At 50.1% G+C, this 27,305-nt stretch overlaps 2 protein-coding genes across 3 annotated transcripts; one reads left to right on the plus strand and one right to left on the minus strand.

Moving 5' to 3' along the window:
* Positions 1–2,001: 2,001 nt before the first annotated feature.
* On the minus strand, positions 2,002–7,990 carry LOC127028357 (activating signal cointegrator 1-like). Its single transcript, XM_050914061.1, has 5 exons — positions 7,905–7,990; positions 7,055–7,221; positions 6,701–6,837; positions 2,993–3,226; positions 2,002–2,088 (listed from the first exon to the last, which is right to left on the minus strand). The coding sequence occupies exons 1-5, from the start codon at positions 7,988–7,990 to the stop codon at positions 2,002–2,004; spliced, it is 711 nt and encodes a 236-aa protein (XP_050770018.1).
* Positions 7,991–10,424: 2,434 nt separating this feature from the next.
* On the plus strand, positions 10,425–13,372 carry LOC127028448 (PCNA-associated factor-like). 2 transcript variants are annotated; one of them, XM_050914190.1, is made up of 5 exons: positions 10,425–10,480; positions 10,565–10,642; positions 10,722–10,878; positions 12,354–12,477; positions 12,678–12,735. In XM_050914190.1, the coding sequence occupies exons 1-4, from the start codon at positions 10,438–10,440 to the stop codon at positions 12,472–12,474; spliced, it is 399 nt and encodes a 132-aa protein (XP_050770147.1). In that variant the 5' UTR covers positions 10,425–10,437; the 3' UTR covers positions 12,475–12,477; positions 12,678–12,735. The 2 variants fall into 2 exon arrangements, with proteins under 2 accessions (XP_050770147.1, XP_050770149.1); XM_050914192.1 differs by lacking the exon at positions 12,354–12,477 and having other exon boundaries at positions 12,678–13,372.
* Positions 13,373–27,305: the final 13,933 nt, after the last annotated feature.

Consider the following 27,305-nt stretch of genomic DNA (forward strand, 5'->3'; position numbering starts at 1 on the left):
TAACAGTGGGCAGCGTGGGTTGCAGCAAAAACGTTCACAAGAAGAGAGAAAAGAGAGGAATAAGGAAAAAAAGAAAAGAAAGAGGGGGGGAAAGAAAACAGATAAGTCACCACCCTTGGATCCCGCGATGTCGGCGACGAGCGTGGCAATCCTCCGGTGATGGGCGCGCGCCCGGCTCTTTGCAGTTGTGTCTTTTATAGTCTAAATCTCCGTCCACAGTCACGCCTCTTGAAGACTTATATGGGTTCATTCTAGACAGTTCTCAACATACATGGTAGTGTTCCAGAGGGTTCTTCACCTACTGAGCATGTGCGGCCCATTGGGGTGGTGGTCTTAGGGACTTTCCAAGGAGCTACAAGCCCCCTCCTCAGATAAGCTTTGTGTGGCCTCTGGCCATATGTGGTGGGTTACCAGGCTGGTTCTGCCAGAACACAGGACTGCATACCCTCCGGCACACCCCCTGTGTCCATGCCAGCCAACTTCCCGCCAATGGCCCTCTTCCTTATGCAGACCTCTACAATGTTTGAGACATTGACAGACATTAACTCTTTCAGTCCCTCACACCTCCACAAAGAGACTCTTGGTCATGACAGATCACTGACAATTGCCAGTTACGCACAGAGCAAGCCTTCTGTCTGCTGCTGCATGAGCCTCTCGCAAATGAAATCCTCCCCCAACACACCCCAGCAGGTTTTTCAGACCAGCTATTGTTAGAGATGGAGAAATCTATTCCCAGCAACGATCTCTTCTTTCTTACCATTTCTGGCAAGGGCCAAAACCCAACCAACCAAACAAAAGGGAACAAAAAAAAAAAAAAGGCTTGCATCAAAGCCACAATGGAACAAACCAATGTATTTCACAGAAGACATCACGCAGGCTAACGCCTTTATTTCAGGGAAACAAAAAAGCCTGTATTTCCCTGTCGTTGCTGATCCACATTTTTTTCACTCCCAAGACAAATAGCTAACCACGTTTCAGCTTTCACCTACACAGATAATGCACAAAGCAAGACCTGGCAGGGGCAGAAGGGAAGACCGATAAAATGGGTAAGAAAAGGGGATCCTGAAGTACATCAGGATCTCTGTGGGAAGATTATAAACAGACCGACTCTGTGATCAGCTGTTACTCTCAAGGACTTACAGGACCTCCTGCCATCTCAGCAGCTCTAAAGAGAAGCTGACACCAAGACCCAGAGTAAATATTTCCCCAGTTCTTCAGCAAAGTGTATTTTTCAACCAAGAACACTGTGACCTTGGCTATATTTCAGCTAAACTCAGACAAACATCCCCATAATGCACAGGTCCTCGCTGGGAGACTGGGTATTATTTCCTCTTGCTTTCCTTGGCTCTGTTCCTATTTTTAGCTCCCAAGATAAGTGTTAGACAAGAAGAGCCATTAGAAAATATTAACCGCCACCTCTCTAGACCCAGCAAACCAGATAGCAGCACTTCATCTTCCACAGCACACGTTCCACATGAGACTTATCCTAATTTTCAAGGACTGCTACAATGATCCAGTTCATGTGATTGATTCAGGAATGCCTAACGAGCAGCCTTGGGGCCTCTGGGTAAGGACATTATACGCTGCCGTTTGACACTTGCAGTTATCACCTCTGTTGAAGTCCAGAAATGCTGCCGAGTGCTTGCAGAGAGGATACAAGGAGCCAACTTCCCAGCCATCCTTTTAATGCCCACCACGGACACCGTGCAGCAACGAGGGCAAGTGACTCACTAAAGTCTGAAGCAAATAAAGTTCACAAACCGTCCTGGCAATTTACATCCCAGAGAAACATTCAGGTGTCAGCTCCCGAGAAAGAATTACCTTTAGACTTTGCCAGCAATTCTTTATAATTCGGATGAATGGATCTAGACAATTTACACACCAGGACACACACGCTCTCATTCCTACACAACATCAAGGCAAGTGTAGCACAGTGAGGCAGAGGAGGGCTCCTGCTGTTGCATAACTGATTGGATTCATTATATTACAGGTATGTAATTGCTACTGACCTGCCATGAGCTTCTTCAGCAACTTCTGGCTCTTGTTTGAGTCCCGTTGAAGAATGTCCTGCTCTTCTTTAGTGCACACCTAAGGAAAAAAAAAGAAAATGAAGACATCACATGCTTGACCAGCTTCAGAGCCTTGGCCAACAGCTCAGAGTAAGCTGTTTAAAATGGCAAAGATAGTCCACATCTCCTTCCCTTCGGTGGTAGTTACACGGGGAGAATCCTGAAAGCTCATTCTTTACTAAAAGCAATCCATGAGAAATGCACACTGCTAGGTGACCTCAAAGGATGAGAAATGCACTCAGAACCTCCCCGAGCAGATGAACAATGCTTAACACAGAGGTCCTCTCTCTTGGTTGGCCACTTGGAGTTAAAGAGATCTTTAAAAATAGCAACCAATCCGATTTAAAACATTTTCTTCATCCAACCAATATTTTCCTCTCTCCTGAAGTTAACTTTACTTAATCTGCTGTCATTAACTTGCCCACTTTCTCTAAAAGGTGCCCTTTCAACCAAATACAGGGTGTAACAGGTACCCCTAATGATGCATACTGCACACGTGTTGAAGAAAAGTCAGCACACTGGCCCTGGCCATGTCTCCTGCCCCTAACAAAGCCACCAGGGCTGTGCCCAGGATGGGGCTGAAGCCTTGAACACATTTTGGACACTAGTGTGATGCACACGACAGCCACAGGAGACTGTCATAAATCAGGCAAGCTCCAAAGCGATGTAAATTATGAGGGAAACCTCTCCACTCTCTGATGCGGCACGTCATAAAAGAAACACAAAGAGACTTAAAGCCACAGCAGTTCTCCTTCCCCTAGAAGGAGATAGTACAGGTTCCTTCCTGCCCAGCTTTAGAGCTTGGAGAACTTTGCTAGAGGAACTTTGATCCAAGAGGCTAATTCAGCCCCACGCCATTTTAAAGCCCTGAGCAAACTACGCCACGTTCAAGCACGGCAAATTAAAACCACCTCATTACTAACCAGAGCACCACAGAAGAAGCAGGGTCCAGAGCCCTCCTGCTCGCAGACAATGCGCCCGCAAACCAAGCAGTTGTTGATGAGCTTGTGCTTCTGGCCTAGGCACTCGCAGGTGTGACGCCCAGGGATCAGGACGGCCAGCTTGTCTTGCCCCTCCTTGGTATACAGGCTGACATATTTGGGCTTCTTCTTAGCGGAATTGCTACTGCTGCTGACTCCACTGCTGTTCTCCTGTGCCTGAGAAGCAGAAAAATAAACAAACAAACTGTATTCGCAGTGCAATACTGGCAGCAAAGAAAAAGCACTGACCCTTGAACAGGCTGGGGAGACTCAGAAAAGTGTTATTCTGCCTAACTGGAATGAAATTTGGACCAGACCCCAGATTCAACGGAAAGATAAGCTTAGGCCTGCCAGAAAAGGTCCAAGGAATCTAAACAAAGCAAGGACATAAGGATGTTGCTGATCCCCTTGACGTTTGCTGCCTCTGAAAGCTAAAACCGCTTGGGTCTAGATGGCAGGCGTGCTGTCAGTCCTCCAGACCTGCAATATCAACTCACAGGTATTTAACAGCTTCAAACAGCAGCTCAGCTACTCCCAGATTTATTTTCAAGGGCTATTTAGATTGTAGCAACGCCCCGTTTGCAGCTATGAAGTCCTGTGTGTGCCTATCCCAGAAACAGAGCTGTTGGTGGCAGCAGGAACTCTTCATTCACAGCCAGTTCACCACCCAGCATTTTTTACGTTTTCCACCCAGGACAGCCACCTGAGCAGAGCTTTCCCATGCACTGCACGTTCAAGTATTTAGCTGTAATGTAAATTCTTCTCCTCATTTCATGACTTGGCATCAGTGATTCCGTGATTCACCTCTCTGAGTTTCAATCAGGGACTGCATTGGGTCAGGCTTTGGGTCAGGGACTAAGCTTTGTGTCAGGCCGAAGTAGAGAAACCCTGATCAGAAACAAAGCAAGATACTTTAGATGATGGCTGGATTAATAATCTAGTAGTGGAATTCTCTGTTTTCTCCCTCAGACCTTACACCTTGATCAAAGAAACAAAGGGTTCCTCCTCCCACCCGACATCTCCAGCAGGTACCGGCTGAGAAGTGAATAGTTGAGAAGTTAATTGCAGGAATTAATTACGGCACAGAAATCATTTCAGGGGAACAGAACAAAGCCAACTGCTACCATTTCTCTGGCAATACTCAAAAACAGATGCTTTGAGAAGTAAGCACAACACATTCCAGGCACAAACCTGTCTCGTAACACTAGATGAGACTGGTTTCAACCATGAATTGCAGGCCAGCCATGACCAAGAAAGACTAGAACTTATTACCCTTATCTATTTCAGCAAGCAGCACTCCAATATAAATGCACTCTCTGGCCTTTAGTTGTCCTATCTGTGACACACCTGAAAATCCTCTTGCAGCGCAAGCGCAGCTCTTCTTTGCCTCTCCTCTCCACAGTCTCTCTCGACAATAGAAAAGAGGATTTCTCGGAAACCCTTTCCCAGAAAGTCTGTTTTCATTCACCACAGAACAACAACTCTCTTTCTCTACCTGCTGCACGCTAGAGGATGGCTCCCGCTCCCTGACCCACACCTCAGCTAGCACTGCTTCTACGGCCCTCATCCTCCCACGCTGCTTTTCTCCATGACGGTGCTGTGCTGTGGCATTAGGACACCTCCTGTCTTGACTCTTTTTATCTGCTCTCAATAGCAGCAGGCTACTGGTTTAGTGACAAGCGGATGCAGCATTTCCAGTCCCCCCAGTTCCGCCCAACTGGCTTTACTGCCACTGCCAGATCCAAACACTACTGTCATAAAAAAACCAACCAACCAAACAAACAAAAAAACCAAACCCAGATAAAGCGACCTTGGTTAGCAAACCTTGGCAGAGTTTTTGCACTTGCTTTTTTTCATTCAGTTAGAACATAACTACAAGGAAATGGAACATTACTGTTCATTTTTAACCCTCCAGTTAAAAAAATGTGGTTTTTTATCTTACAAGCAAATACTTTTACAAATACTTTAAGCATTTGCAGCTCCCTGCTACAAAAACTTCAATTTAAAAACATAAATTTAAGTTCCACTATTTGTTCAGGTGCAACCCCGACTCTCAAGATTTGGATGTTGCTCAGTCAGGCTCGCACCTGGGTAAATCATGGAATTTAATTTTGGGAGGTGCAACGTGCTCAACAGCATGAAGGACTCCGCTGCAAGTCTAACGATGCAAGTCAAGCACACTGCACATCCACGCGCTTATTTCTGCGGAGCACACTCTTGCGCTCAGACAGCATTGGAGTGATCTGCTGTATTTGATGCAACCCGGGACTGCAGCTGTATAGCCGGATCCGTACCTAAGGAAGGAGCTTGGGTACCCAGCAAGTAGCTCTGAGTCAAAAGCCACTACACCAGAAATAAAATCCAGAAATTCAGCCTAGGTAATTAAAACAACATTTAACAGCAAAGATCGTCATATTCGATGCGCTGACTGTGGGAAACGGTTCTGCTGAACGGAAAGCAAGCCTGCTGCAATAAGTTAGTTAACTATCACAGAGAAAGGCAACTACTGCTTGCTGCATGGCCTTGTGCTGCTTGAAAATAGCAGCATTTCTTGGTTTTTAGCATTTCTATGTTCTTGTTTTGCAGTTTCTTTCATTGCAGCTCAGAGACTGTTTATGAATACTGCAAAAAAATGTCTCCACAAAATCGAACATCATCTCAATCTCAACGCTAAAGGTGCAGGAGTGGAGCTGAACAGGAGAGGGAAATGGCCAAACCAGAGCTGCTGCTCAGTGGAAAGGCACTCACTACAGCTCTCAGACTCCTCTCTAGCGCCCAAGGCTTCCTCTCTGAAGCAGCCTGAAATATTTCAGTTGCCAATTAAAGCTTTATTCAGCATGACTGAGAAGTTTTAAATACAGCAAGAAGGAATGTTCTACCCGCTTAGTGGCTTCCTTAATTCCTCAATCTTCACACCCCTGTTTTAAAGAAATACCTTTTATTACTAATTACAGCATCTGCTTCCATTGTCCGCTCTCTCATCCAGGCTTCTTTCGAGGGGAGCAAAATCCATTCTGACACAGTCACTACCTGATGATTATTTTACTCTCCATCATAGACACAAACGTACACAATCTTTCTCCTCATCCTCACGTTATTTGCCCCACAGCAGTGCGACTCCCAGACACGCACACAGGGTATGAGCACGGCCTGTCCAAATCCACGGTCCGCTTTGAACAGTCGATGCACGGGAACAGCCGCCCCTCTCATTGCAACTGGGCGACCACACAACTCGCTGACAGCGCGCTGACAGCATGGGATCCTCGCCTATCCCAACGGCTGCCAAAGTATTTGCTCAGGTTAGAGCCTGCGGCTGCCACGCTGCATGCTATCTATGAGTGAACACAGACACACAAACGTACATCTCACAGAAGCTGTGCTGTATATAAGACAAGACAGAGTTTGCAGGGGGAGGCAAGCATTTATCAGACCCTGTGATGTAGCTGGGAAACACAAACATGCTTTCAGGTACATAATCGCCTTCATCGGGACTCTGATAACGAAGGACGCGTATTTCTGAAAGCTTATTTCCGCTTTCCAATCACATCTTTTGTTAGTGTTTGATGTTACCTTTCCCCACGACACAGGTTGACAGCGTGCCCTCAGCACCCAGTGACACACAGCCTGCCCTCTCGTACCACACACACTCACCTTGGCCAGGTCGAGGGGGGTTTTTACTTCCTCTGCATGTGCACTGGGCTCAGCGTACGCAGGCGTCTCCTGCTTGTTCCTTCCTTTGCGTTTACCCTTTTTCGCTTGGTCTCCGGCCCGAGGCACTTCAGAAGTCTCTGGAAGTGTGTGTAAGCACAAAGAAAGGCTGAGTAACTACCAGCAAGGGAAAGATGTCCCTGAACTCTACTTGGTGAATGAAAATGGGCTGTACAATGTCACGACAGACAGAAATAGGACTAGTCACAGGCACTCGTGGCATGTAATTGTTTATAAAGAGAATAACTGAGACAAGCTTATTTGAGACTTAAATTCGTTCCTCCCCGTACCACTCACCGTCCTTTTTCCGATACGCTGGCAAAGGCTCAGAGGGCAGCTGGGAAGATTTCCGCCACCTGGCCAGCAGTTCTTCCACAAACCGACTCTTCTTCCCGTCAGTCCCCTGAATGAGGTCAACGACGTACTCCCGGATCTCATCCTCATTTGTTATGGACAAGATGTACCTGCAAGAGGACAGGACGGAGAAAAACAGGTAAAGGGGGCTTTTGTTCTGAAGAAACCAGCAGTCTAATCGCACACGTATGCAATTTATCTCTTCTTTTCAGATCAGGTTTCTGTAGAGACCATGGTGAGGAAAGGGTTTACGAGTCAAATTTTGAGAGAGGCCCTTTGGGAAAGTCTTGTGAAATTTTGAGACAGACACTTTGGGAAATCCCTTGTGGCTGTTTCACTGAAAAAAAACATAACGTAAATTATCTTTCTCCCCCTGTTCCAGCGCAGAGTAACATCCCCCCGACCCTTCCGCTAAACACTAAAAAATTCACCCCGAGACTCTGGTTCCCACGGAGTCACGTAAAAAATCTAACCATAAACCAACAAGCTCCTGCTTAAACACAAGGAGACAGCAGGGTGTGCCCTTCCTCACCTACCCACAAGGACCCCCCACTCCTCCCCGCCACCTCCCGCCCCCCGGTCCCCTCACGGGGCACCCATGCGTGGGACAACCCAGGCCGCAGATCCCCGGGTCCCCCGAGAGCTGCTTTGAAAACACCGTTTTCCCCTCTGTGTTGGCCCAAGGGGCCGAGGGGGACCTGTCACAGCGGGCCGGGGAAGAGGGACCCGCTAGGCCCCGGCGGAGGGCACGGCCCCGAGCGGGGCCCGCCCCGGCGCCCCCGGCCCCGCTCACCTCACGACCTCTTCGCCCACGTCCAGCCCGAAGTCTCCGCGCAAGTGCTGGACGCACCAGGCCAGGAGCGGGCTGGGCGCCGCCATCTTCCGCGCGGGGGAAGGGAAACGGCGCCGCACCGCCCAGACACCCTCCCCACCCACTCCCCCCCCGGGAACGCGGCCGCGGCGCCACCGTTCCGAGCTCCGACCCCGGTTCTCCCCACGGGGAGGCCCTCCCCGGGGCTGAAGGCGGCCCTTGTCTCCCCGCCTCGGTGCTGAGGGGAATGGGGCAGGAAGAGGAGCTGAGGCTGGAGGACCGGCAGCAGCCCCTGCCTTCGCTGAGCATCCTCCCCAGGCCCGGCTGGGAGGGAGGAGGCTGAGCCGGGCAGCACGGAGGGGTCTGGGGGGCACGGCGGGAGGGTGGGGTAGAGGGAAGGTGTCCCAAGCTGCCTGCTGCCTCCCCGCGGTATCTAAGCTGCCTCCTCCCGCCCAGCCTGAAGGGACTGTCAGTTAGGACAGGACTAAGTCCCCCCGCTCTGCCTGCACCCAGCCCGGCACAGCAAGGAGAGGTGATCTCTGTGTGGGAGAGACCTCAGCGCCTTTCCCCCCTGCGACCAGGGTGGAGGTTTGTTTCCCTGGAGCGCTGCCTGCATCCTCACCTCTATGCGCCCTCTGAACTCTGCACAAACCTGACCTTACCTGCAGACCATTTATTAAGAAGCTTTTCTCACCCACCAATGGATTTCACCCCGTCCCCGAATCTCTTCACCGCCAGCCCACATGCTTGTGCCACGCGGATGATCGCAGAGCTCTGCCAAAGCGACACCCAGCTCTGAAACCCGCTCCCTTCCCTTTGCTCGCAGTTAGGAAACCTCTGCGGAGCCAGTTCTGCTCTCGCTCGGAGAACTCCTCTCAAGTCAAAGGCCAGAAGCCGTGTAAGTTTGCATGCAAGAAAAAATGCAGCTCACCCGTCTACGTAGGCTTGCAGGGAGAGGAGGGGATATTTAGGCTTAGGGTGTCATAGTCCACTCTTCAAAACTAAAAACACATCCCAAACAGAGTAATAACGTATTATTCTTATTTCACATGTGCCAGCACCACAAGATAGAAAGGAATGGAGAATTACGCCATGAATTAAAAAAAAAAAAAAGCCAGCACTAAAAGCCTGATTAAGCAAACACACATTAGGAAGCACATTAAAAGATAAAGGGAGCAATAACTGTTGGAAAGAGAGAGAATGCATTTGGGACCAACAGCCGCTGAGACATTGGACACGCTGGAGAAGGGCGGTGTGATTTCTTAGCAAAAGTACAGCTCCAGCTGGGTATCGGAGAGCGAGGTTCATCACCTCTGCAAAGGCGAAAGCCTCCAGCCCCAGCAGCTGCCAGACTAAAGCACCGCAAGACCCTCAGCTGCCCGCGCAGCTCACATCACGTCCGCAGGGTGCAGCTGCCATAGAGGAGCCTCACATCGGGGAGATCGTGGCTTAATTTGTCATAACACGATCTTTTGCTGAAATTGGGGGTGCCCGGCCTTCCTCCCTACACGCTGCTTGGCTGAATCTTCCTACGGCAAGACTTCACTTGCACGTCAGAGGGAGCTCCAGGCATAGCCTGGAGGCAGGAGATAACAAACGGTCCCATCCCTGCACTACCAGTGTCCGGGCTCCGTGCCTAGTTGGGCTCCCGAGCTGCCTCGGTGTCCCGCCTGGCTTGGTGCCTTGCTCCCCGGGGACCTGGACCTTGCTCCCCAGGGACCTGGATTACCCTCTGGCACTGCCCGTCCATTGGCGTGCCACCACGATGCTTGCCCACTCCTGCGGGTGCGTTTGATCCAGGAACAGATCTTGCTGGAAAAGACCACGAAGAAACATCATTTTTTGGCCCGAGCAGTTCTCCCACCCTGTGAACTCACACCGCGCCCACCTGAACTCACGCTGACGCAGAAAAAAAAAAAGCATCTTGGACCAAAACGCGACGCGTTGCGGGGCTTTCCGTGCTCCCGGCCATTGTGACTCGCTGATAGGTTTTTAAAAGTGCTGTCGGCAGAGAGCTGAAGGGCTGACCGGCCCGGGGAGGCGAGCTGGGGCGGGGGCCGTGGCCGTACAGCCTTCGGCGGCCCTGTGCGTCCGGGACAGACATCCCCCGCCGCGGGAGGGAGCCGCGGCCGTTGACACCCGGTGGCGGCTGAGGGGAGCGGCGCTCGGTGAGGCGGGGCGGGGGGGGTGTCGGGCTGAGGGGACGGGGCTGAGAGGACCCTCGGTGAGGCGGGACGGGGGGTGTCGGGCTGAGGGGAGCGACCCTGATGGGAGCCGCGCTGAGGGGACCCGGCTCAAGGGATCCGCGCTGAGGGTGCTGAGAGGTGCTGAGGGGACGGCGCTGAGGGGAGCGGGCTGAGGGGATCCGCGCGCCGCGCCGTACGGAGGGGAGCGGCCCCGCGCGATCCCGCGCGCTCCCATTGGCGGGCGCTGGCCAATCGCGTTTCCCCGCGGGCGGTGGCATCTCCCGCGCGGGCCGGACGGCGGCGGCGGCGCCGGCGCTGCTGGGGGCAGGATGGTGCGGACGAAGGCGGACTGCGGCGGGGCCTACCGCAAAGGTGCGGGCCGGGCCGGGGGGGGAGCGCGATGGGGGAGCGCACCGCTCCGCGGAGCCGCCTCTCACCGCTCCGCTCTCCCCGCAGTGCTGGCCGCCCGGGCTCCCCGGAAGGTGCTGGGCTCCACCAGCCTCAACGCGGGACCGTCGCCGGCCGCCAAGAGAGGTGAGAGCGGGGCGCGGCTGGGGCTCCCCTTCCCTCCCCGCCCGGCCTGCGGCGGGGCTGACGGCCGCTCTCCCCGCAGGGGAGGGCCGCCGTGTCGGGGGGAACCCGGTGTGCGTGAGGCCTGTCCCCGCCTGGCAGAGGGGCATCGGCGAGTTCCTGCAGCTGTCGCAGAAGGAGAACCGGGTGCCCGGCGGAGAGGTGGCGGGGAGCAGCGGCCTGGGGCCGGCTGCCAAAAAGTAGGTGTCGGCCCCCCGGGGCTCGGGGGGGTGTCTAGGGGAGGCAGCCCCCATCTGTCTCCCTTCAGTCCCCATCTGCCTGCCGTCAGGTCGCCCCGTGAACCGCTGGGGCTTTCTCAGGAGCGTATTTAATCGCGGGTTTCCTCTCAGCCTTGGAGACAGCACTGCAAGTCCTTACAAACCGAAATTGCAACGAGGTGGGGCCGAAGGAGGTGCAGAAGTGTTGTGCCTTGGGGCTAACGGGCAGGGAAGGGGTGCTCGGTGTATCAGAGAGGCAAAATGCAACGTGAACGGTTTTTGTACGCTTGAGGAGTTTCGGTGGTCGGCTGTAGCCCGGCTCTCGGGACGTGCTGCTTGAACTTAACATTCACTTCCTTTAAAAAAAAAAAAAAAATTTAAAAGCTGTCTGAAGTATGACAGAGAGCTAAAACCGCCTGCAGAGCAGCGGTGACACACGCAGCTGTCATCGCTGCAGCTGGTGCTCCGTGGCGTTGCTTTAAAGTGTGCACCCGTATTGTCAGAGTGTAGTCTGTGGGGTGACGTTAAACAGCAAAATCCCTGGCGCTTTCAAACAATACCGAGAGCGGCGTGCCTGGCTGCCTGCAAGGGGTGTATTGAGGGCTGTCAGTGCGTCCTTGGATGAAACAAATTGTCACTAGCATTCCTCCGTGGCTGCTTTGAAACTACAATTTATTTTTGAAGGAGCAAGCGACTGCTAAAAATTGACGGTGTGTCTCAGGACCTTCATATCCTCATTGAAATAATGTTTCTCAGCAAAGTCTGGTAAAACGCAGCATCTGTCTCCCCTGACCTCGTGGGGGTTTTCTAAAAATGGGTGGAGTAATTGGCAGTTCAGGCAAATTCTCTGTGCTCAGATATACTTCGTTTGCATACAGACCAGAGCGATGTGACGCTCCGTGGTGTCAGCTCTGTTTCAGAAAAGCTTAGGAGACTGCTAGCGACTTCGGTACGTCAGAAATTGAATTGCTCTGCCAGGCTGACACTTCAAAGATTAACTTGTAGGCTGCACTAGTGACTAAAAAGGTAGCAGTGTGAAACATTGCCTTACAGACACTCTATTCTCAATTGCCAAGGCTTTTTTTCACCAAATATAGACAATCCTAAACTGTCTGGATGGCTCCCATAAGAATTAGTCCTGAATTGTCTCGAAGGACAAGCAAACACAGACTTTTAAGCGCACCCTACCTCTTGGAGAAACAAAAGATGTGCACTGCAGTGCTGCAAAACTTTCACCTCTTCCATTTGAAATTTGTTTGGCTGAGTGAGGACCCGGTGGTGATAACCCTGCAGAGAACACACAGTGTCGCCATCTTAAACAACTTACAGCTTCCCAGTATCTTCTGGAAGAAGCAAGAGCTGTACTCGCTTAACTGTGCAACTAGGGTTTTTTTTCAGTCGCACGGGTAAGTTAGTCAGGTTGAAACTCAGGCGTGAAACGGGAGTTAAATTTTCAGCTTCCTAGAAATGGCGTGGAACCCGCACGCGGCCCTCGGGGTCGAGAATGACACGCAGAGACCGTCCGAGGATGTATCGGTGTACGGTGTTTTCTGCACTGAAGTAGGCTTTCTCATTTGAAAGGTAGGTGCTTGCTGCTTAATCTGGGCTTCTGGCACTTAGGATAAAGTAGCTTGTATCAGCCCTAATGTCTCAAGGTGCAGTCTGGGGCTAATTAAAGGCACTTAGGTCACCCAGCCTCTAGGAAAAGGGCTTTGTTAGCCTTTCAAATGAGAGTTGATTGAGTTCTGCTAACTCCTTTGAATTGATAATGCTTTTTACAGAGCTCGCCCCCTGCCACCGGATCCTGCAGAAGATGGCGAGTCCTCTGAAGAAGAGTAGACATGAGCTGACCCCAACTTTAATGATAAACCGCATCTCCTACACTCGAGCTGTTTTTTGTATAGTTTTTTTACAGTTTGTTATGGCTTACGTTCAGCTATTGTACAGAACTAAAAGTATAAGTTTGAGAGACTGCAAGAACATTGTGGTGAAATTAATATATACTTTGTGAAGCTTAGCATTCAGTGTAAGTCACTGTTTTAATTTTTATCTTGGTTTCCTTGAGTTCCTCAGTGACTCCTGCATATTGTGCAGCTTTTATCTTTTGATTGCCTTGTGCTTGTCCGAGACTTGCGTGATCATGCTCGTTCTGTCTTTAGAAAGCAGATCCTCAATTTTCTAAGACACCGAAGCATTCTGAAAGTACATCCATATCATGTCTTTATTGAAGTAAAAATTTAACAACAATCTCTTTGTCCAAAGATGGGAAAACTGGATTTGAAAAGACACCGGTGAGGTGGAAGGGCAGCTGTTGCTTGCTGTGATTTCGAGGTGAAGTTTAATTAAAACAAACTGGGTTGTTCTAACAAATCAAAACCCTGAAAGCCCGGGGAGCAATAAACTGCTAAAAATAAATCCAACTTGTTATTGTGAAGTGCCTGAGGCTGCCACACAACTTTGGGGGTACTTTATATGAAAGAGCAAGTGGGGTCTTGTGGAAAAGAAGCGATGGGTCTGGCTCTCAGGGGTTATGCTTCTGCTCTGCCTTAGAAGCACCACAAATGATCAGAGCACGGTTGAGCTGATGGAAAGGTGAGTGTTTGCACACGAGGAGAATTTAGTGGCAGCTCTGGTAGATCAGCCTGCTACATTTATTATGGGGAAAGCGGTGAACGCTGTCTAAAAGCCTCTTCCTAAAGAGTCTACAAATAAAAAGGAGGGTTGTTACAGAAAAGCAGTGCAAGTTGTTTGATGAGAAGTAGCTAGCAAGTGAAGATTTCTCTTTAATAGAAACTAAAAAAAAAAAATATGTAAATTAAGGGGAATAAGCTTGTGATAACATGCTGTACAAACTACAGACTTCTTTGCCCTGACATCACACAAAATAACGTAAAAACTTGCTTTCTGATTATTTTTTTTGCTGAACTGAAGCACAGTGCTAGTAAGATAACACGCTGAACTGTTCTGTAAGTAGCTGCGTAAGATCTTACCTGCTTTCCCTGTCGCAAACCATTCGGTACCTGTGTCATACAGGAAGCGGGTCAGCCAGCGCTCCAATAGCAGGTATTTTCTTTCTTGGTGCGGAGAGGCGAGGAAGATCTTAATGACCTTAGTAACTTTGTCAGTTATCTCAGCCTTCCTGGCAAAGGACAAATTCTCAGCGTGCAGAAATACTCTCCTACCCCTTCGTCAGCCTGAACGAAGTACTCCTGGTGCAGCTAAGGGCTTGTTTACGTGGGGATATGGGCTGGCCTAGTTGAGATGCTCACACTGAACGAGACCAGGGGTAGGCATTCCCAAATGGGGAATCGCAGCTACGGCTGAGCAGCGCCTGTGCTGCTCCAGGTCCCGCAGCTACGGAGGCACCATGAGCGGCTCTTCCCTTTGCCGTTTGACCTGCCAAACTAGCTGTAGTCCCCCGTCATGGTTTCTCCTCCAAAATTGCCTGGGAGCCAGCAAAAACCGCTGCACTCTTGTCAGATCTGTGTGTCACCTACATCAACTCCTGTGCGAGTCTGTGTTCAGCAGCCCCATGAGGGCTACGCTGCTGCAAGCTGGGGAAGAGAGAAGGACTAAGAGCTACTCTCATCAAAATTAAATCAAGGCCGCTCTCCCAGGCCGATGGTCAACAGCGCTGGTGAAGACCTTAACAAAGAGGCTCTGGATTCCTCTGACGTACACGTCATTAAGAAGTTAAAATCTGATGGAGCAGGAACATAAGAGGCTGTGGAAGGATGCGATGTGCGCGCCGTGTACAAAAGGAGCTCAGGATCAAATAGTTGCCTACGTGGTACACACCTACCCTGCTGTAAAATCTCAGAGCAAAACTTGGTGCTAAGGAGCTGCTAAAACTGCTTTTGCTTCTAATAAATAAATATGTTCACTCCGCACAGGTAAAAGAAAACCCTGATGTTTACATCGGGAACTGCAATCTTATAGCTAAGGCCCAAATTTTTTTCATAGAACAGCAATTTCTGGGCAAAACGCAGGAAAAGGTGTTTGCTGGGGCGCGTTCCCGTCCCGGTGGGAATATGGGAGAGCAACCTGCAGCCTGTGAGCAGGGATGCTACGCTGCGGCTGGGACAGCTGATTTAGCTCCGGCCGTGCCCCCACTGCTGACCTTTGAGTTTGGCTTTGTAGGGGAAACCGGAACAGCGCCCAGCTAGTCTGAAAATGAGAAAAAAAACATCTAAGAGGGAGAGAGTGGTAAAGCAAAAGAGCTCCAGGCAACTAGAAATAAAATTTATAGATAAGACCCCAAAGACTTGTAGAAGGTTTCCACATCCAAAAGCTTGCCTGTTTTGGTTTGGGTTTTTTTCCCCCAGCTATCGTTGCTCTAATAAAAAAAATTCTCCTTAAAACAGCGCTGCATTTTGCAGGGCTGTAGGCGTTCGATTGCTCGGGGAGCTATACCTGTGCCGCGCCACCCCAAATATATCGCTGAACAATTTACATCTATGGCTACAAATGCTTTAATCCAGCAATATAATTAATAGCAAAGTTTAACGTGGTAAAGAAGGGTCACGTACGGTGTTAAAAATAAATTTAAGACAAGGATAAAGTGGTTGTATCACTGTACTCGGTGTAATATTACACCACGTAACAGGTTTTCCCGGGGCAGTGGGATTTCTAGAGTCTTAGGGCAAAAGGTGCAGTCTGGAGAACCTCTTAAGGGCAACAATCAGCTGGAAATCCAGTCGGTTGTTATTACTATTATTACTACAAAGTAGTTTTCACTTTTGAGCTCGTTTCTTGTAAGTTTAAAGAATTATTTGATAACGATGCTATTTTCGTTAAATCTGTATGAACATCGCAACTCCCTGATTTTTTAACGGGGGAAAAAAGAGGGGAATACAAAACCAGCTAAAGCCCAGTGCTCGTGAATGCCCTCTGTAATTAGGATTTTCAGTTTAATTTATAAAATAGAGAACAGGAGCAAGCTGAGACCTGCCAGCAAAAGTAAGACCCACCGCCGTGACCCTGCAGTGACCAATTTATTAATCTCAACTTATTAACACACTTACAAGCATCCACTTTAAAAAAAAAAATAAAAATACCCAGAGCTGACAATAGATGTCAGCAGCATCTCCAGGTACCAAACGCTGCACTGTGCCAGGGACCAGGGCAACGCTCATTCTGCCTTCTTCCAGTTTATTTATTTAGGTAACGTGCGGGGAATATATAAGCGTACGGATGAGAGACTGAAATTGCTCACTATTTCCTGAGAGTCAGTGTTATCTCGCCAGGTAATGGTCTCCCCAGGAAAACGGCATCAGCAAAATCACCCGCCTTTTCACCGGCTAAATCACCAGGGCTTGCTCAAAGCCAGCGCTGGAAGGGCAGGGATGGGCAGGGAGGGGAACCCGCTCCCCGCAACGGATTTTTTTCCCCATCTCCAAAGCGGGGAGTTTTCTGCAGATAGTCCAAATTATTTTTCTGATCCCTGACCTCAAGAACGTCGCAGCCCTGAGTGCATTAAACTGCCTTGAACGGCCTCGGCTGGGACCCCCACCCACGCCTGAAAGGTCCAGGAGCTCCCTTTGACCCAGGCTGGGAGCACCCGGACCTTTCCTGGGGGATGTTGGGTGGACCTACGTCGCGAGCAGTTCATTGCTGGTTCCCGGCTCCTTGATGGCTCTTGGTCCATCAAGCCAACCCAGGCCAGGAGAAGCAAGGTTTCTCCCCTGGGAAAAGGGCTGGTTCCCCGCGGAATGGCCAAAACGCCCCTTCTCCCTCTGTGCTGGGGCTTGGGCTGAGCCGCTGCCGGATGGGGGGTGACGTGGGGGTGGGAAGGGGGACAAGGGCGAGGGGCGGCTTGGCGGGGAGAGCAGGCAAGGGGGACGTGGAGACGGGGTGAGAGCCCAGGGGGTTCAGTGCTGGCGCGACTGGACGTGTGTTTCAGTAGGTGCTCTTGGACGCTCCAAAAGCAGCTGCAAAATGAGCACAAATAGGGTGTTTAGGAGAGGAGTCAGTAGTGGTCAGAAAATAAGAAATCCTAAGGGTCTCATATGTTGAATTTTAAATCTTAGGGGGCAAAATTTTCTTTGTCTGGGCAAGAGAGAGTGACGGGACAGACCTCATCCTTTTCCATCCTTTTCCTTCAATTAACGTGGGATAATCACAAATTCCTGCTTCTCCAGAGCATTTTCAAGCTTTTTCCTGGCAAAGTCCTTCTGTCCTCATGTCCGAAACAGGACAGACTGAACATTTCTGCTGGATCTAGCTAGGCTGGGCTGGAAGGAGGAATCTCCTCCGGCTCTCCCGCAGCCAGGGCCGCGCCGGGGGGCAGCTGGTCGGCGAGGAGAGCAGATGTCCCTGCCGCGGGGACGCAGACGGAGGGGAGGGGGGGAAAGGGCCGTCAGCTGTCGGGCTGCCGCCCTCTCGCCCCGCTGTGGGAAATCCAACCCGAGACCTCAGGGACCTCATCCCCCAGATGAGGGGGTTTTCGTCTCTTTTGCCGACTTTCAAGGCTTTTCCTAAAAAAACAAAAAGCTGTTACCAGACTATGCTGCACCGTAGCATGTACGATGTCCGCTTAATATTGCTGGCTTTTTTTACTTCCCACTCCTTGAAATAAAACCTCCCTGCTGCAGACGCCGCAGTTTTGAGTTCAGATGCTGCTTGCTTATGCTGAGGGAGTTGCACAGGACGCCCTCTCGCACAGGAGCGCTGTTAATTTCAGTCAATGCCAAGCCTGTTCACGTATATTCCTGCTCTGGATTGAACGATTACAGGGGCTGTTTCCATCGGGAGAGAGAAGGACGAGACCCTGGTACCTTCTCGCTCTACGTGGTTGCTCCTCTCCTCTCACTCTCCTGCCAGAAAATGCTCTTTTAATCTTTGTTTTTTACTCTTTGTTTTTTTTTCTCTTTGCATGCTCACGGCCAGCATCACCCAAAAGGATACAAGGTCACTTTGCGCTTGTGTCCTGCGAGGTCCCCCTGCCCACGCTGCTCCGGCGCTTGTGCCGGGGTGGTGCCTCCCTGTGCCCGATCCTGAACAGGAGCTGCATTGTCCTTCCCGCTGCCCCGGACAAAGGGATATTGTCCTGCCCACCAGCTCCAGCCGGCCGCCCCGCGGCAACGAGCCGGTTCATCCCAACCGGAGACGCTGCAGCAGTTTCAAGACTAAAAGCATGACGTTTCCTTTCTGTTAATAAGGCGGCGCTCGGGAATCAGTCCGGCTTCTCACCTGTCTTGGTCGAGGATGAGGAGCCGAGCGTCGGTGGTAAAACCTCCGGTGGGGTGGTCCTAACCCACCCGAAACGTTTCTGGGTCAGCTGCGAGCTCCCTTCACCCCCACATGTCTTTCAACACACACTTCTGATAAACTCCCAGGGGATTGTCACAGGGCTAACGAGAATCCGCATGTTTAATATAACTTACCAAAACAATTACTCAGACCGAAATTGTTCGATGCTAAACAATTTTTTAGGATTAAGATACTCCTTGGGAGCTCCCGGATGGTTCAGAGCAGAACTGGGGAGAATTCAGACGATGGTACAATTTCTATCTGAACAATGAAGCATCTTTCAAAATGCAAACGGGGATGCGGCTGCCCCTGAGCCCTCCGGGGATGCGGGTCCTGCTCCAGAATAACATAAGCTGCTTTGGTGAATTCGTACCATTTTCTCCTTATGGCACTTAAAAAATGGGAGCGCTGAATCTTAACGTTGCAAAAGTGCTTCATCCCCGGTGCCTCTTCCTTTTGTCAAAGGTGGGGTGACGCTCGTATTATTTTTTTTCATTAGTAATACCACAAAGAGACAAAAAGTGCAAAATAAGCTCATCCCAGAGCAGAGGCTCGGGATAGTGTTAGACGTGATGATGCCAGGACAGGCTGTTTAGGTGGCTGGATTAAGAAATGTTATTTTTGATATTAACATCACTGACTTAAAAGGTATAACATTGTAACTAAGTCAGCAGGCCGCACATATGTAATAGAAGAAAGAGTAAGCAAAACAGCAAAAGTGAAACATTAGCAAGTTATACTCAAACTGGGATTTATTTTCTGCTTAATTATGGCACCAGGGGAAAATTTACAAGCCCAGCCTTGGGAATACAAGGTAGGGGGGAAAAGATATAATTTTAACACCTGAATTATGGATCTAAACAAATTTTCCAGGTGATTTTTCAAAATTAACCCGTCAGGGCCACGCACTGACGAGCTGTGACAGCGCGGCCGGTTAACGAGGTTGCCCGCGGGCTCGGGGGCCAGCGAGCCGCACGCCGGGGAGGAAGGAAGGTTTTCCTCACGGTGTTTTTTAACCATTTTCAAGGCATATCGCAATTTAAAACATTCATCTGGAAAATGTCCCGTTCTTCGCCGGAAGCGGCCTGGGAGCGTTGGGGTGATGACCCCCAGCGGGTTTCTGCTCCTGTCCCTGTCACATTTCCTCGGCAGCTACTAAAAGCTGGGACATTTTGAGCTTTTAGCGGGACGTGAGGCGTTCCAGGAGCCGCGTTTTCCCTCTGAAAGCACTCTGCAGCCCGTGGGACAAATAACTCTTGGAGGTGCTGCAGGCAGAGGAGATTCGAGGCAACGATTAATTCCTCGCTAAGTTTAAGGCCTCTATTTTGTCGCCTAGCTTTCCGCGTATATATTCCCCTTTTTATAGCCAGGTTTTCCCCTCTCACAGACGCGGCGGCTTGTTGCAGGGCGGGAAGCAGCGGGAGGAACCGGGGCTGCGGCGAGGCGGGCTGCTGAGCCTCAGGCACGGCCCTGCTCGCTCACCTTCCCCCTCAGCCCCGCCGGGGCCCGCTCCCGCGGCGAGGCCGGCGGCCGCAGCCCCCCCAGCCGCCGACCCGCCGAGGCCTGCCCGCCGCCGCGCCGGGCGCTACTTCCGCCTAGCAACGGAACGCGGTTGCTAGGGCGAACCCGCCGCCGCGGCGCCCCGGAAGCGGTTGCGGGCGGCGCGGGCGCTCTGCTACCATAGGGCGGTGCTCGTTGCGGGGCGGGGCAAAGGGGTGAGCGCTTCCGGGTCGGGGCCCTCCCCGTCGAGCGCGGCGGAGGGAGGAGCCGCGGCGGGGCGCGGGGAGAGCAGCGGCGGGGCCCGGCCCAGCCCAGCCCGGCCCAGCCCAGCTCGCCCGCCCGCCCGGGCAGCCCAGCGCCGCCGGAGCCAGGTACGGGCGCGGGGGGCGGCGGGGCCGCCGTCGCTGCGGGGCCTGGGCGGCGGCGGGGGCGGTCGCTTCGGTCCGTGGCGCGGCCCGGCCGCCTTCCCGGGGGGCCGCGCCTCCCGCGGTGGCGGAGAAGGCTCCGCGGGGTTCGCCGCTTCAGCCCTCCCCGGCGGCAGGGGGAGCGCCCGCGGTTCTCCCGGCGTGAAAGGCTTCAGCCGGGCGGAGGAGCCCCGCGGGGCCGGGGGACAGACCGGCCATCGCCGGCGGCGGGGGAGGGCAGCGGCCGGCGCCGGGGGCAGCGGGGGCTTCCTTGAAACGGCCCGAGAGACTCCTGAGGGAGTCCGGCTGTTGGCCGAGCTGAGCTCCGGGAGGGTCCCGCCTCGCCGCGGGCGTGGGTGAGGGGAACCGGCCCGGTGAGGGGTGCGGTGACCCCGCGCCGCCTCCGTCACGGGCGGCTTTCTCGGGTGCGTGTTGCCTGTTAATCGATCCGAAAGAGGGGATTTAGAAGGGGTGGGCGCACGGCAAGGGGTACGTATTGACGAACGTCTCCCGTGGGCTGTGGTTCTGTCCGTGGCTGGGAGCGTGGGGCCGGGCACCTGCCAGAGGAGCAGGGGTAGGTGGCTTGGGAACTCTCTTTCTGAACCTGATCGTGTTCTCAGGTCTAAGGGCAGCGAAGCCCTCTGCGTAACTGTAAGCGTATTTGCTACTTCTTTGCGTGAAGAAGTTGTTGAATATTCCCCCTTATTTGGGAAACTCCTATAGGTGTGCTGTTTGGCACGGTATGAATCTTCAAGGGTTGGGGTTCGGTGTCTTGTCCAAGTTGCTCACGGGAGCGTCATCTTCACTGCTGGCGACCGTCCTCTTTGGCCTTTCTCAACAGTGCCTTGACTTTTCAAGTTCGTAGGAAGTGTCGTGTACCGAGTCCCAGCTCACAGTCGGTCGTTAATACCTGCTGCCTCCTGTGTCCTGACTTCATGTGAGGTTTTCCACCTTCCCTCTTTCTCGTTATCGGGCTCACAGTGGCCTGGTTGAAGTCACACTGTCATGGGTGTGATCTCAGACTTGATTTTTTTTTTTTTTATCAGTGACCTAATGCATATGTGTAACCAGCTTATGCTGCCACTCCCCAAGTTCTTCAGGACTTGCCTTTTCCTTCTCTCAGCTCCCCAGCTGCTGGCTGTGATTTACCTAAGTAAACCACCTTCTATACATCCCCGGTTTAATGCTGTGTTGGTAACTCGATCTCTGCCAACCTGCTGGGAGAGGACGATGGGTGAACTAAGAAGCGTGAGCTTTGTTCCCCTTGAGAAGCTCTTATCAAATATTAGCAGCGCTTTCCCACAGATGCATTCCAAAAAATACAAAGAGCGCCTTTGAGTTACGAGTTTGGGAGATTGCTTTCTTCAGGCTGCGAAAGCCATGGAGGATTCCTCGCTGCCTGCCAGTTGCTGAAGTTTTGGAAGTGTTGCCTACGCGGTGAAAGGTTACTAATAGGAGAATTCGGGTTTTATTACATTGCTGTTGTAGAGAGGTGCACAGAGCGGTCTTCTCCATGTGAAGCCTGGTTGACACGAGAGGTCTTTGAGTCAGGGATGAGCTGGAGATGCTGCCAGTGATAAATATCAGCAAGAGTTCTTGTACGGGGAAGGTGACTGCCAGCAAGGTGCGACCAGATAACAAAGGATCTGGAATTTAAATATTGTGGTGTTTAGAAAAACAAAAAATCTTATTTAAAAGAAAAAAAAAAATGTACTTAGAAAGCGTGGAGGATTGTGGTAAGAAATGGCCAGGCAAATCTCTGTTCTCTGTATTGCAGTGCCTGCTGCCAGTGTAGTGGTACCCCGGTACAGCTGATATCGCAACCTTTTGGCAAAAATATTGCCGACTCCAATGAAATCTTAGACTACCTGTTTGATAAAATCAGAGCTTTACACTTACGCCTTGCATAAATACCTAAACTTTGTTTAGATACAAGTGTTTCTTCAAACGTTGCCAGCCCTGAAATTGCTTTTTCTGGACTCGGCAAAGTGTCCAGCTAGTGCCTTTTTTACTTTTTAAGAGCTGTCGGGCTGCGAGGAAGACAAGGCGCAGCTCTCTGTTTTACTCTGCAAGTCTATAGCAGTGTATTTTCAACTGCTGGCCTTAGGTCCTTGCTGGTTTAGGCCAATTTGGGCTTCGTGCTGTATTTTTCATGTGCAAAGTTCTTCTGTTATTCTCTGGCCACGATGGTTGGAAACTCACACCAGATTCTCACGATAAATTTATTTGTGGCCGGTATGTACCTAATCTGTGTGTGTGCCAGTGTTGCCTCTTACAAAAACAGCTCTTCCCTCCTTCAGTGCACTCAACTCTTGGCTTCTTATTTTCAAACCACGCACGCCAACCTTGCAGTTGCTCTTTTCCAGGTTCTCTGTCGATCTCTTCTGTGCACTTGTTTGCTTAAAGCTAATCCATGAACACCCCTGACCGGAGCAGGGCACAGAATGTCAGGGAGGTCTCTCTGGGGTGCTGTGCGGTGTCGCAGGTAATTTCTTTGTGCCGGTATCCTTCATGTCTGAATCAGGTGGTGGCTCACAGGTCACAGCAACAAGCTAATAACCCTGTGTGTCTCTCTTTTTCCTTGGATTAAAGATCTTTCCAGTTCATAGTACCATTTCTTGTGAAGTCTGAAGTGTATGACCTTGTGTCGTTCCAGTCCATCTGTATTACTCTTCCGTAGGAGTTTTTATGCTGTTCCAGTTCTCTGTATCGACAACAATTTGACTTTCTATGCCAAAGTCGCTGATGGAGAATATTCTGGTGGGATTGATCAAGCAGGCAGGTTCACAGAGCTCCATTGCGAGGGGAGTTGAGAGCTGGGTGAGATCATAAGTGCAACCTAGTCTACAATTCCCTTACGCTGAGATTGCCCCTTTTTGTGGTTTTTAAACTAATTTCCAGCTCTTCTGAAGCAATCAGCTGCTGTGTATTTTCGGGTTAACAAATGAAATCCTGTATAATGCCTTAAAAAGTGCTGCCAGATGAGACCAGGAATCCATCTGGCCCAGTATCCTGCTCACTAGTAACCAGTAGCAGGTGCCTGGGGAGGGGAGTACACAAATAGAGCAGATCTAATCTGAGGAAATATTGCTTTATTTTTCTCTCTCTAGCAGTTTATGACCTCCCTGAGCGAGGTGTTTGAATTTAGTAACCTTCACACTTCTCTTCCACAAATCTGTCCTCTCACTTTGAACCATCGTGATATTCACTGCCTTGCACAGAGAGTCACAAAGCCGGACACTTAAGTGTGTGGGCTGCTTGTTACGTGGTCCTACACATGAGGAAGAGACAAAAAACAAGAACTGGGGGTGTCCAAAAAAACTAGCAAGGAACAAATTACTTCTTCACTTTCTCCATGACATTCACGATTTTAGGAAACTACTTTTTCCATTCCTGGTGGTCTCTTGGCTGGGCTGAATTGTCCTCGTCCGTTTAGACTTCCCTTTCTATGTCTCTTCTCCTTGCTCTTCATGTCATTGCCAGCTCTGCTGCAGCCTCCTTGAGACAGGGATGGCAGGAGGGGAGGTTGGCAGAGGTGCTGATCAGATCAGCAGGTGATATTTATGGTGAGGGTGCTTCTATAGAAAACACCGTATGCTATGGATTTGTATTTTGTTCTATATTATTGTCTCTGCAATTACAGATGTTCTGCTTGTTCGTTAGTGATCAAAAAACCACGGAGCTATGGTTCCGTGGAATACTCTGCTGTAGCCCTGGTGTTCTGTTCCTCAGTGTTGGCTTGAGTTCAGTCTGTCATATTTTTTTAAGTTGAAGTTAGGGTGGTTGTTCCTGATGTGCTGCGCTTTGAATTGTATCACCCACTCGTATCACGAGATTTTACTGCAATTCCTTAGAGTCATTGCTCTTATCTACTGATCATGTTGAATTATTCAGAGTAGCAAATGTTGTCATCTTAGTGCTGCCTTCTCTTGCACAGCTCAATATAGTTGAGCAGAGCAAAACCCTTTGGCGAGTCCCCTTCGCTACAAAACTGACCAGTGATGCCTCTCTTCCCCCTTCCTTATCTCTTTTTAACCAGTTATTTACGTATGTGAAGGATTTTTCCTTTTATCCTATAGAGTTTTGTTCTCCAAAGAGCTTTGAAGGATCTTGTCATGTAGTATGCTTGGTTTTTTCAATGAAGTATATCAGCTGCCTTTTCCTCGTTCACATGCTCTGTCTGCTGCAAAAGAAAGAAGGAAAAAAAAAAAGACAACAACCTCCAACTGACTCCTGAGACATGACTTCATTTTATAAAATATAATTAGCCCTGCATCCATTTCATCCGTTCTTTAGGACAACTCTGATTTGCCTGGCGTGGCTGCCTGGTTTGTGGTTGCTCAGATGCCTCTGAATCGTTCTGTGAAAGCTGGTGGAAGTGTCTTTCGGGTACCCTCGTGCAGCTTTAACCAAGAAACTATGCGGGGGACTTGCCCATCCTCCTCCTGCGTGACTTTGTCTGTAAAGTGAGGTTGTTGGTGTCTCCTTGTCTTCTGAGTGGTCCTTTGCCACCCAAAGCGTCATTTGCTGGCTTGCCTTTCTCTGGGGTCAAGCAGGGAGAGTGGAGATGGCCAAGCTCAGCACATTGGGTGTAAAAACACAATTTTAACTTTTGGGAGACATTGTGTAACGATTATTAACCCAGTAATAAATCATGTGACTTTTTACCTTTATTTTTTAATAAAACTTTACAAATTTGTCTAGTTTCCTTCTTGGACATTTAGCCTTGCTGTACCAGCTGGATTGGCTTCTATTACTTCTGCGGCACGGTCAGATTGCACGGTAGGGGCTCACACCAATACTCCAGCCACCATTCAAGGTGAAGGCAGGAATTGCCGCTTCTCTCATCCGCTGCTGGGGGGAGTTGCTTTTTGCTATTTAATAACTTAGTCTTGGTGTTATATTTTGACCTGACACTTCTGCAGTTTACGCGGAGGCATTTGAAGTCTCTGTTTAACGTCGTGTTTCCTGCTTGTACAACCTCTGGTGATAGCGTGACAGCTGCTGTCGCTGCTTGGGTGGCTGAGACTGTATTTTTCTGGTTTAAGCTTGGAATTCTGATTTACAGGGTGTTTCTTGCTGACACAGTAAACGTAGATTACTCAAATGGCGGTGTATGCTAAAGAAAGCTTAGATCTCTAAAGCTTGCTTAGTCCTTGTATACTTTGAACGTCCATTGACTTGTCTGCCCTCCACTGTGTTTGAATGAACCCGCTACATCCACATTGTCACTTTAATAACAGGCATTTGAGTTTCTCCATCTTACTTCTAGACTTCCAGCATTTGTGTAGAAACAACTTGTGCCATGTTTTGTCTTTCCATCTTATTTTACTTGTACTGTATTGATTTTTTTTTTTTCCTAGCTTCTGATTTTACGTGGCTCATTCTTGCTCCATCTGTAGGGGGGCTTTTGAGGAGATGAAGTCCTTTATGAATCAGCTTCTTTCTCCCAAAAGCTGCATCGTCCTCAGATACATGCTCTCTGTATCTGCTGGCTTTCTCTGCTCTTCCTCTGAAGTGTCAGAGGAGCCTTCGATCTTGATTGCAAGTGCCAGTGTCTGGGTGCTATTTTGGTTAATTCAGTCCTCGTTCTTGTACAGGCTTCCATTTGTCCAAAAAACTTCTCAGTTTCTAATGAGTCCAAGCCTGAGTGTGGGAACAATTCTTTGAGATGCTGTCACACAACTTTGGTGATTGCCTTTCTTATCCTCAGCCTGATTTTGCCTCCAGAAACTTCCCTCTGTCATATGCCAGCTGTACCTTTGTGGACCACGGGCAGCAGCTCCTTCCCGACATTATTTAGTAGTGTGTTCCTGCACAAACAGGTAGTCACTGAAGATACAGCTTTTGGAATCTGCAAAGTTCCTGGTTTTGATGAAATTATGGCAGTGGTCACCTTGACCTGCAGAGAGCTGAGACAACTGAAGCTTCAGTCTACAGTGGCAGAAATGCCAGCGTGGAGAGCACAGTCTGCAGGATGTAAAAGGAATCGCCTCGAAGGAGGTGATTCTCCCCCTCTACTCTGCTCTTGTGAGACCACACCTGAAGCACTGCATCCAGCTCGGGGTCCCCAGTGCAAGACAGACATGGACCTGTTAGAGCGGGTCCAGAGGAGGCCACGAAAACGGCCAGAGGGCTGGAACACCTCTCCTGTGAAGAAAGAATGAGAAAGTTGGGGTTGTGCAGCCTGGAGAAGAGAAGGCTCCATGGAGACCTTACTGCGGCCTTTCAATATATGAAGGGGGCTTACAAAAAAGATGGAGAGAGACTTTTTAACAAGACCTGTAGTGACAGGACAAGGGGCAACATTTTAAGCTCAAAGAGAGTGGGTTTAGATTGGATACAAGGAAGACATGTTTTACAATGAGGTGGTGAGACACTGGAACAAGTTGTCCAAAGTTGTGGATGCCCCATGATAGGAAGCGTTCAAGGTCAGGTTGGACAGGGCTTTGAGCAACCTGGTCTAGTGGAAGGTGTCCCTGCCCATGCAAGGGGTTGGACTAGATGGTCTTTGAAGGTCCTTCCAACCCAAACCATTCTGTGATTCTACGAGAGGTAAAATCTCAGACTTGTTGTGCCTACTTCATCACTATATTTCATATTAAATCCCCCTAGACCTTTCTTTTTTGATAGAGGGAGAGGTATTTTAACTCCTGAACTTTAACTTGCTAAAATACCTGTTTGATTTCTGGTTCATCAGACACTACCTACCTTTTAAAAGACCACTTATTTCTAGAAGTTGGCAAAACTAGCAATGAAATGCATCAGTGTGAGATTCCACCATTTTCTCCTGGCTTTTCATACGTTATTCCTTCCTGCAAGATCTATTTAGAGCAGCTCATCTTCTGAAATGGATAGGTGTCTCTCACCTGTCTGAATCTTCTGTTTGGTTTGCTTGTCTGTGAGCATATGTCTTCTGGATAATAACTTAATAGCCTGAGAGCTGACAGCAATTCTACCCTGAAGATTGGCCTGACAGTTTCTGCTTTGTGGAAGACAATTGAATAGCTTGGATTTGCTACTCCTAGCATTTAAAGTGGGAATTGGGGATATTCAGTGGTGAGATGAGGGAAAACTGTTTTCCTGTCTGCCTCTGCTATTCTGCTCCTTTTTTCTTTTTTCCCTCCTCTTCTTCTTATGATTATATTATGACATTCCTCTAGGCTGGGAAATTGCAGCTGTTTACAAAGAAGTAAAGGTTTCTGTGCAGTCCTGAATCTGCTGTCTTTTTTTGTGAGCTGTTCACGTTTCTGT

Source organism: Gymnogyps californianus, unplaced genomic scaffold, assembly GCF_018139145.2.
Source record: "Gymnogyps californianus isolate 813 unplaced genomic scaffold, ASM1813914v2 HiC_scaffold_32, whole genome shotgun sequence".
Taxonomy (NCBI): domain Eukaryota; kingdom Metazoa; phylum Chordata; class Aves; order Accipitriformes; family Cathartidae; genus Gymnogyps; species Gymnogyps californianus.

Bases quoted from the DNA above. Each gene is read 5' to 3' on its own strand.
- LOC127028448 (XM_050914190.1), top strand. From the start codon at position 10,438: ATGGTGCGGACGAAGGCGGACTGCGGCGGGGCCTACCGCAAAG. The intron at 10,481-10,564 runs GTGCGGGCCGGG...CTCTCCCCGCAG, and splicing joins CGGCGGGGCCTACCGCAAAG to TGCTGGCCGCCCGGGCTCCC. The intron at 10,879-12,353 runs GTAGGTGTCGGC...TTAAATTTTCAG, and splicing joins CTGGGGCCGGCTGCCAAAAA to CTTCCTAGAAATGGCGTGGA.
- LOC127028357 (XM_050914061.1), bottom strand. From the start codon at position 7,990: ATGGCGGCGCCCAGCCCGCTCCTGGCCTGGTGCGTCCAGCACTTGCGC. The intron at 7,222-7,904 runs GTGAGCGGGGCC...GTCCTCTTGCAG, and splicing joins GTGGGCGAAGAGGTCGTGAG to GTACATCTTGTCCATAACAA. The intron at 3,227-6,700 runs GTGAGTGTGTGT...TCTGCTTCTCAG, and splicing joins CCCCCCTCGACCTGGCCAAG to GCACAGGAGAACAGCAGTGG.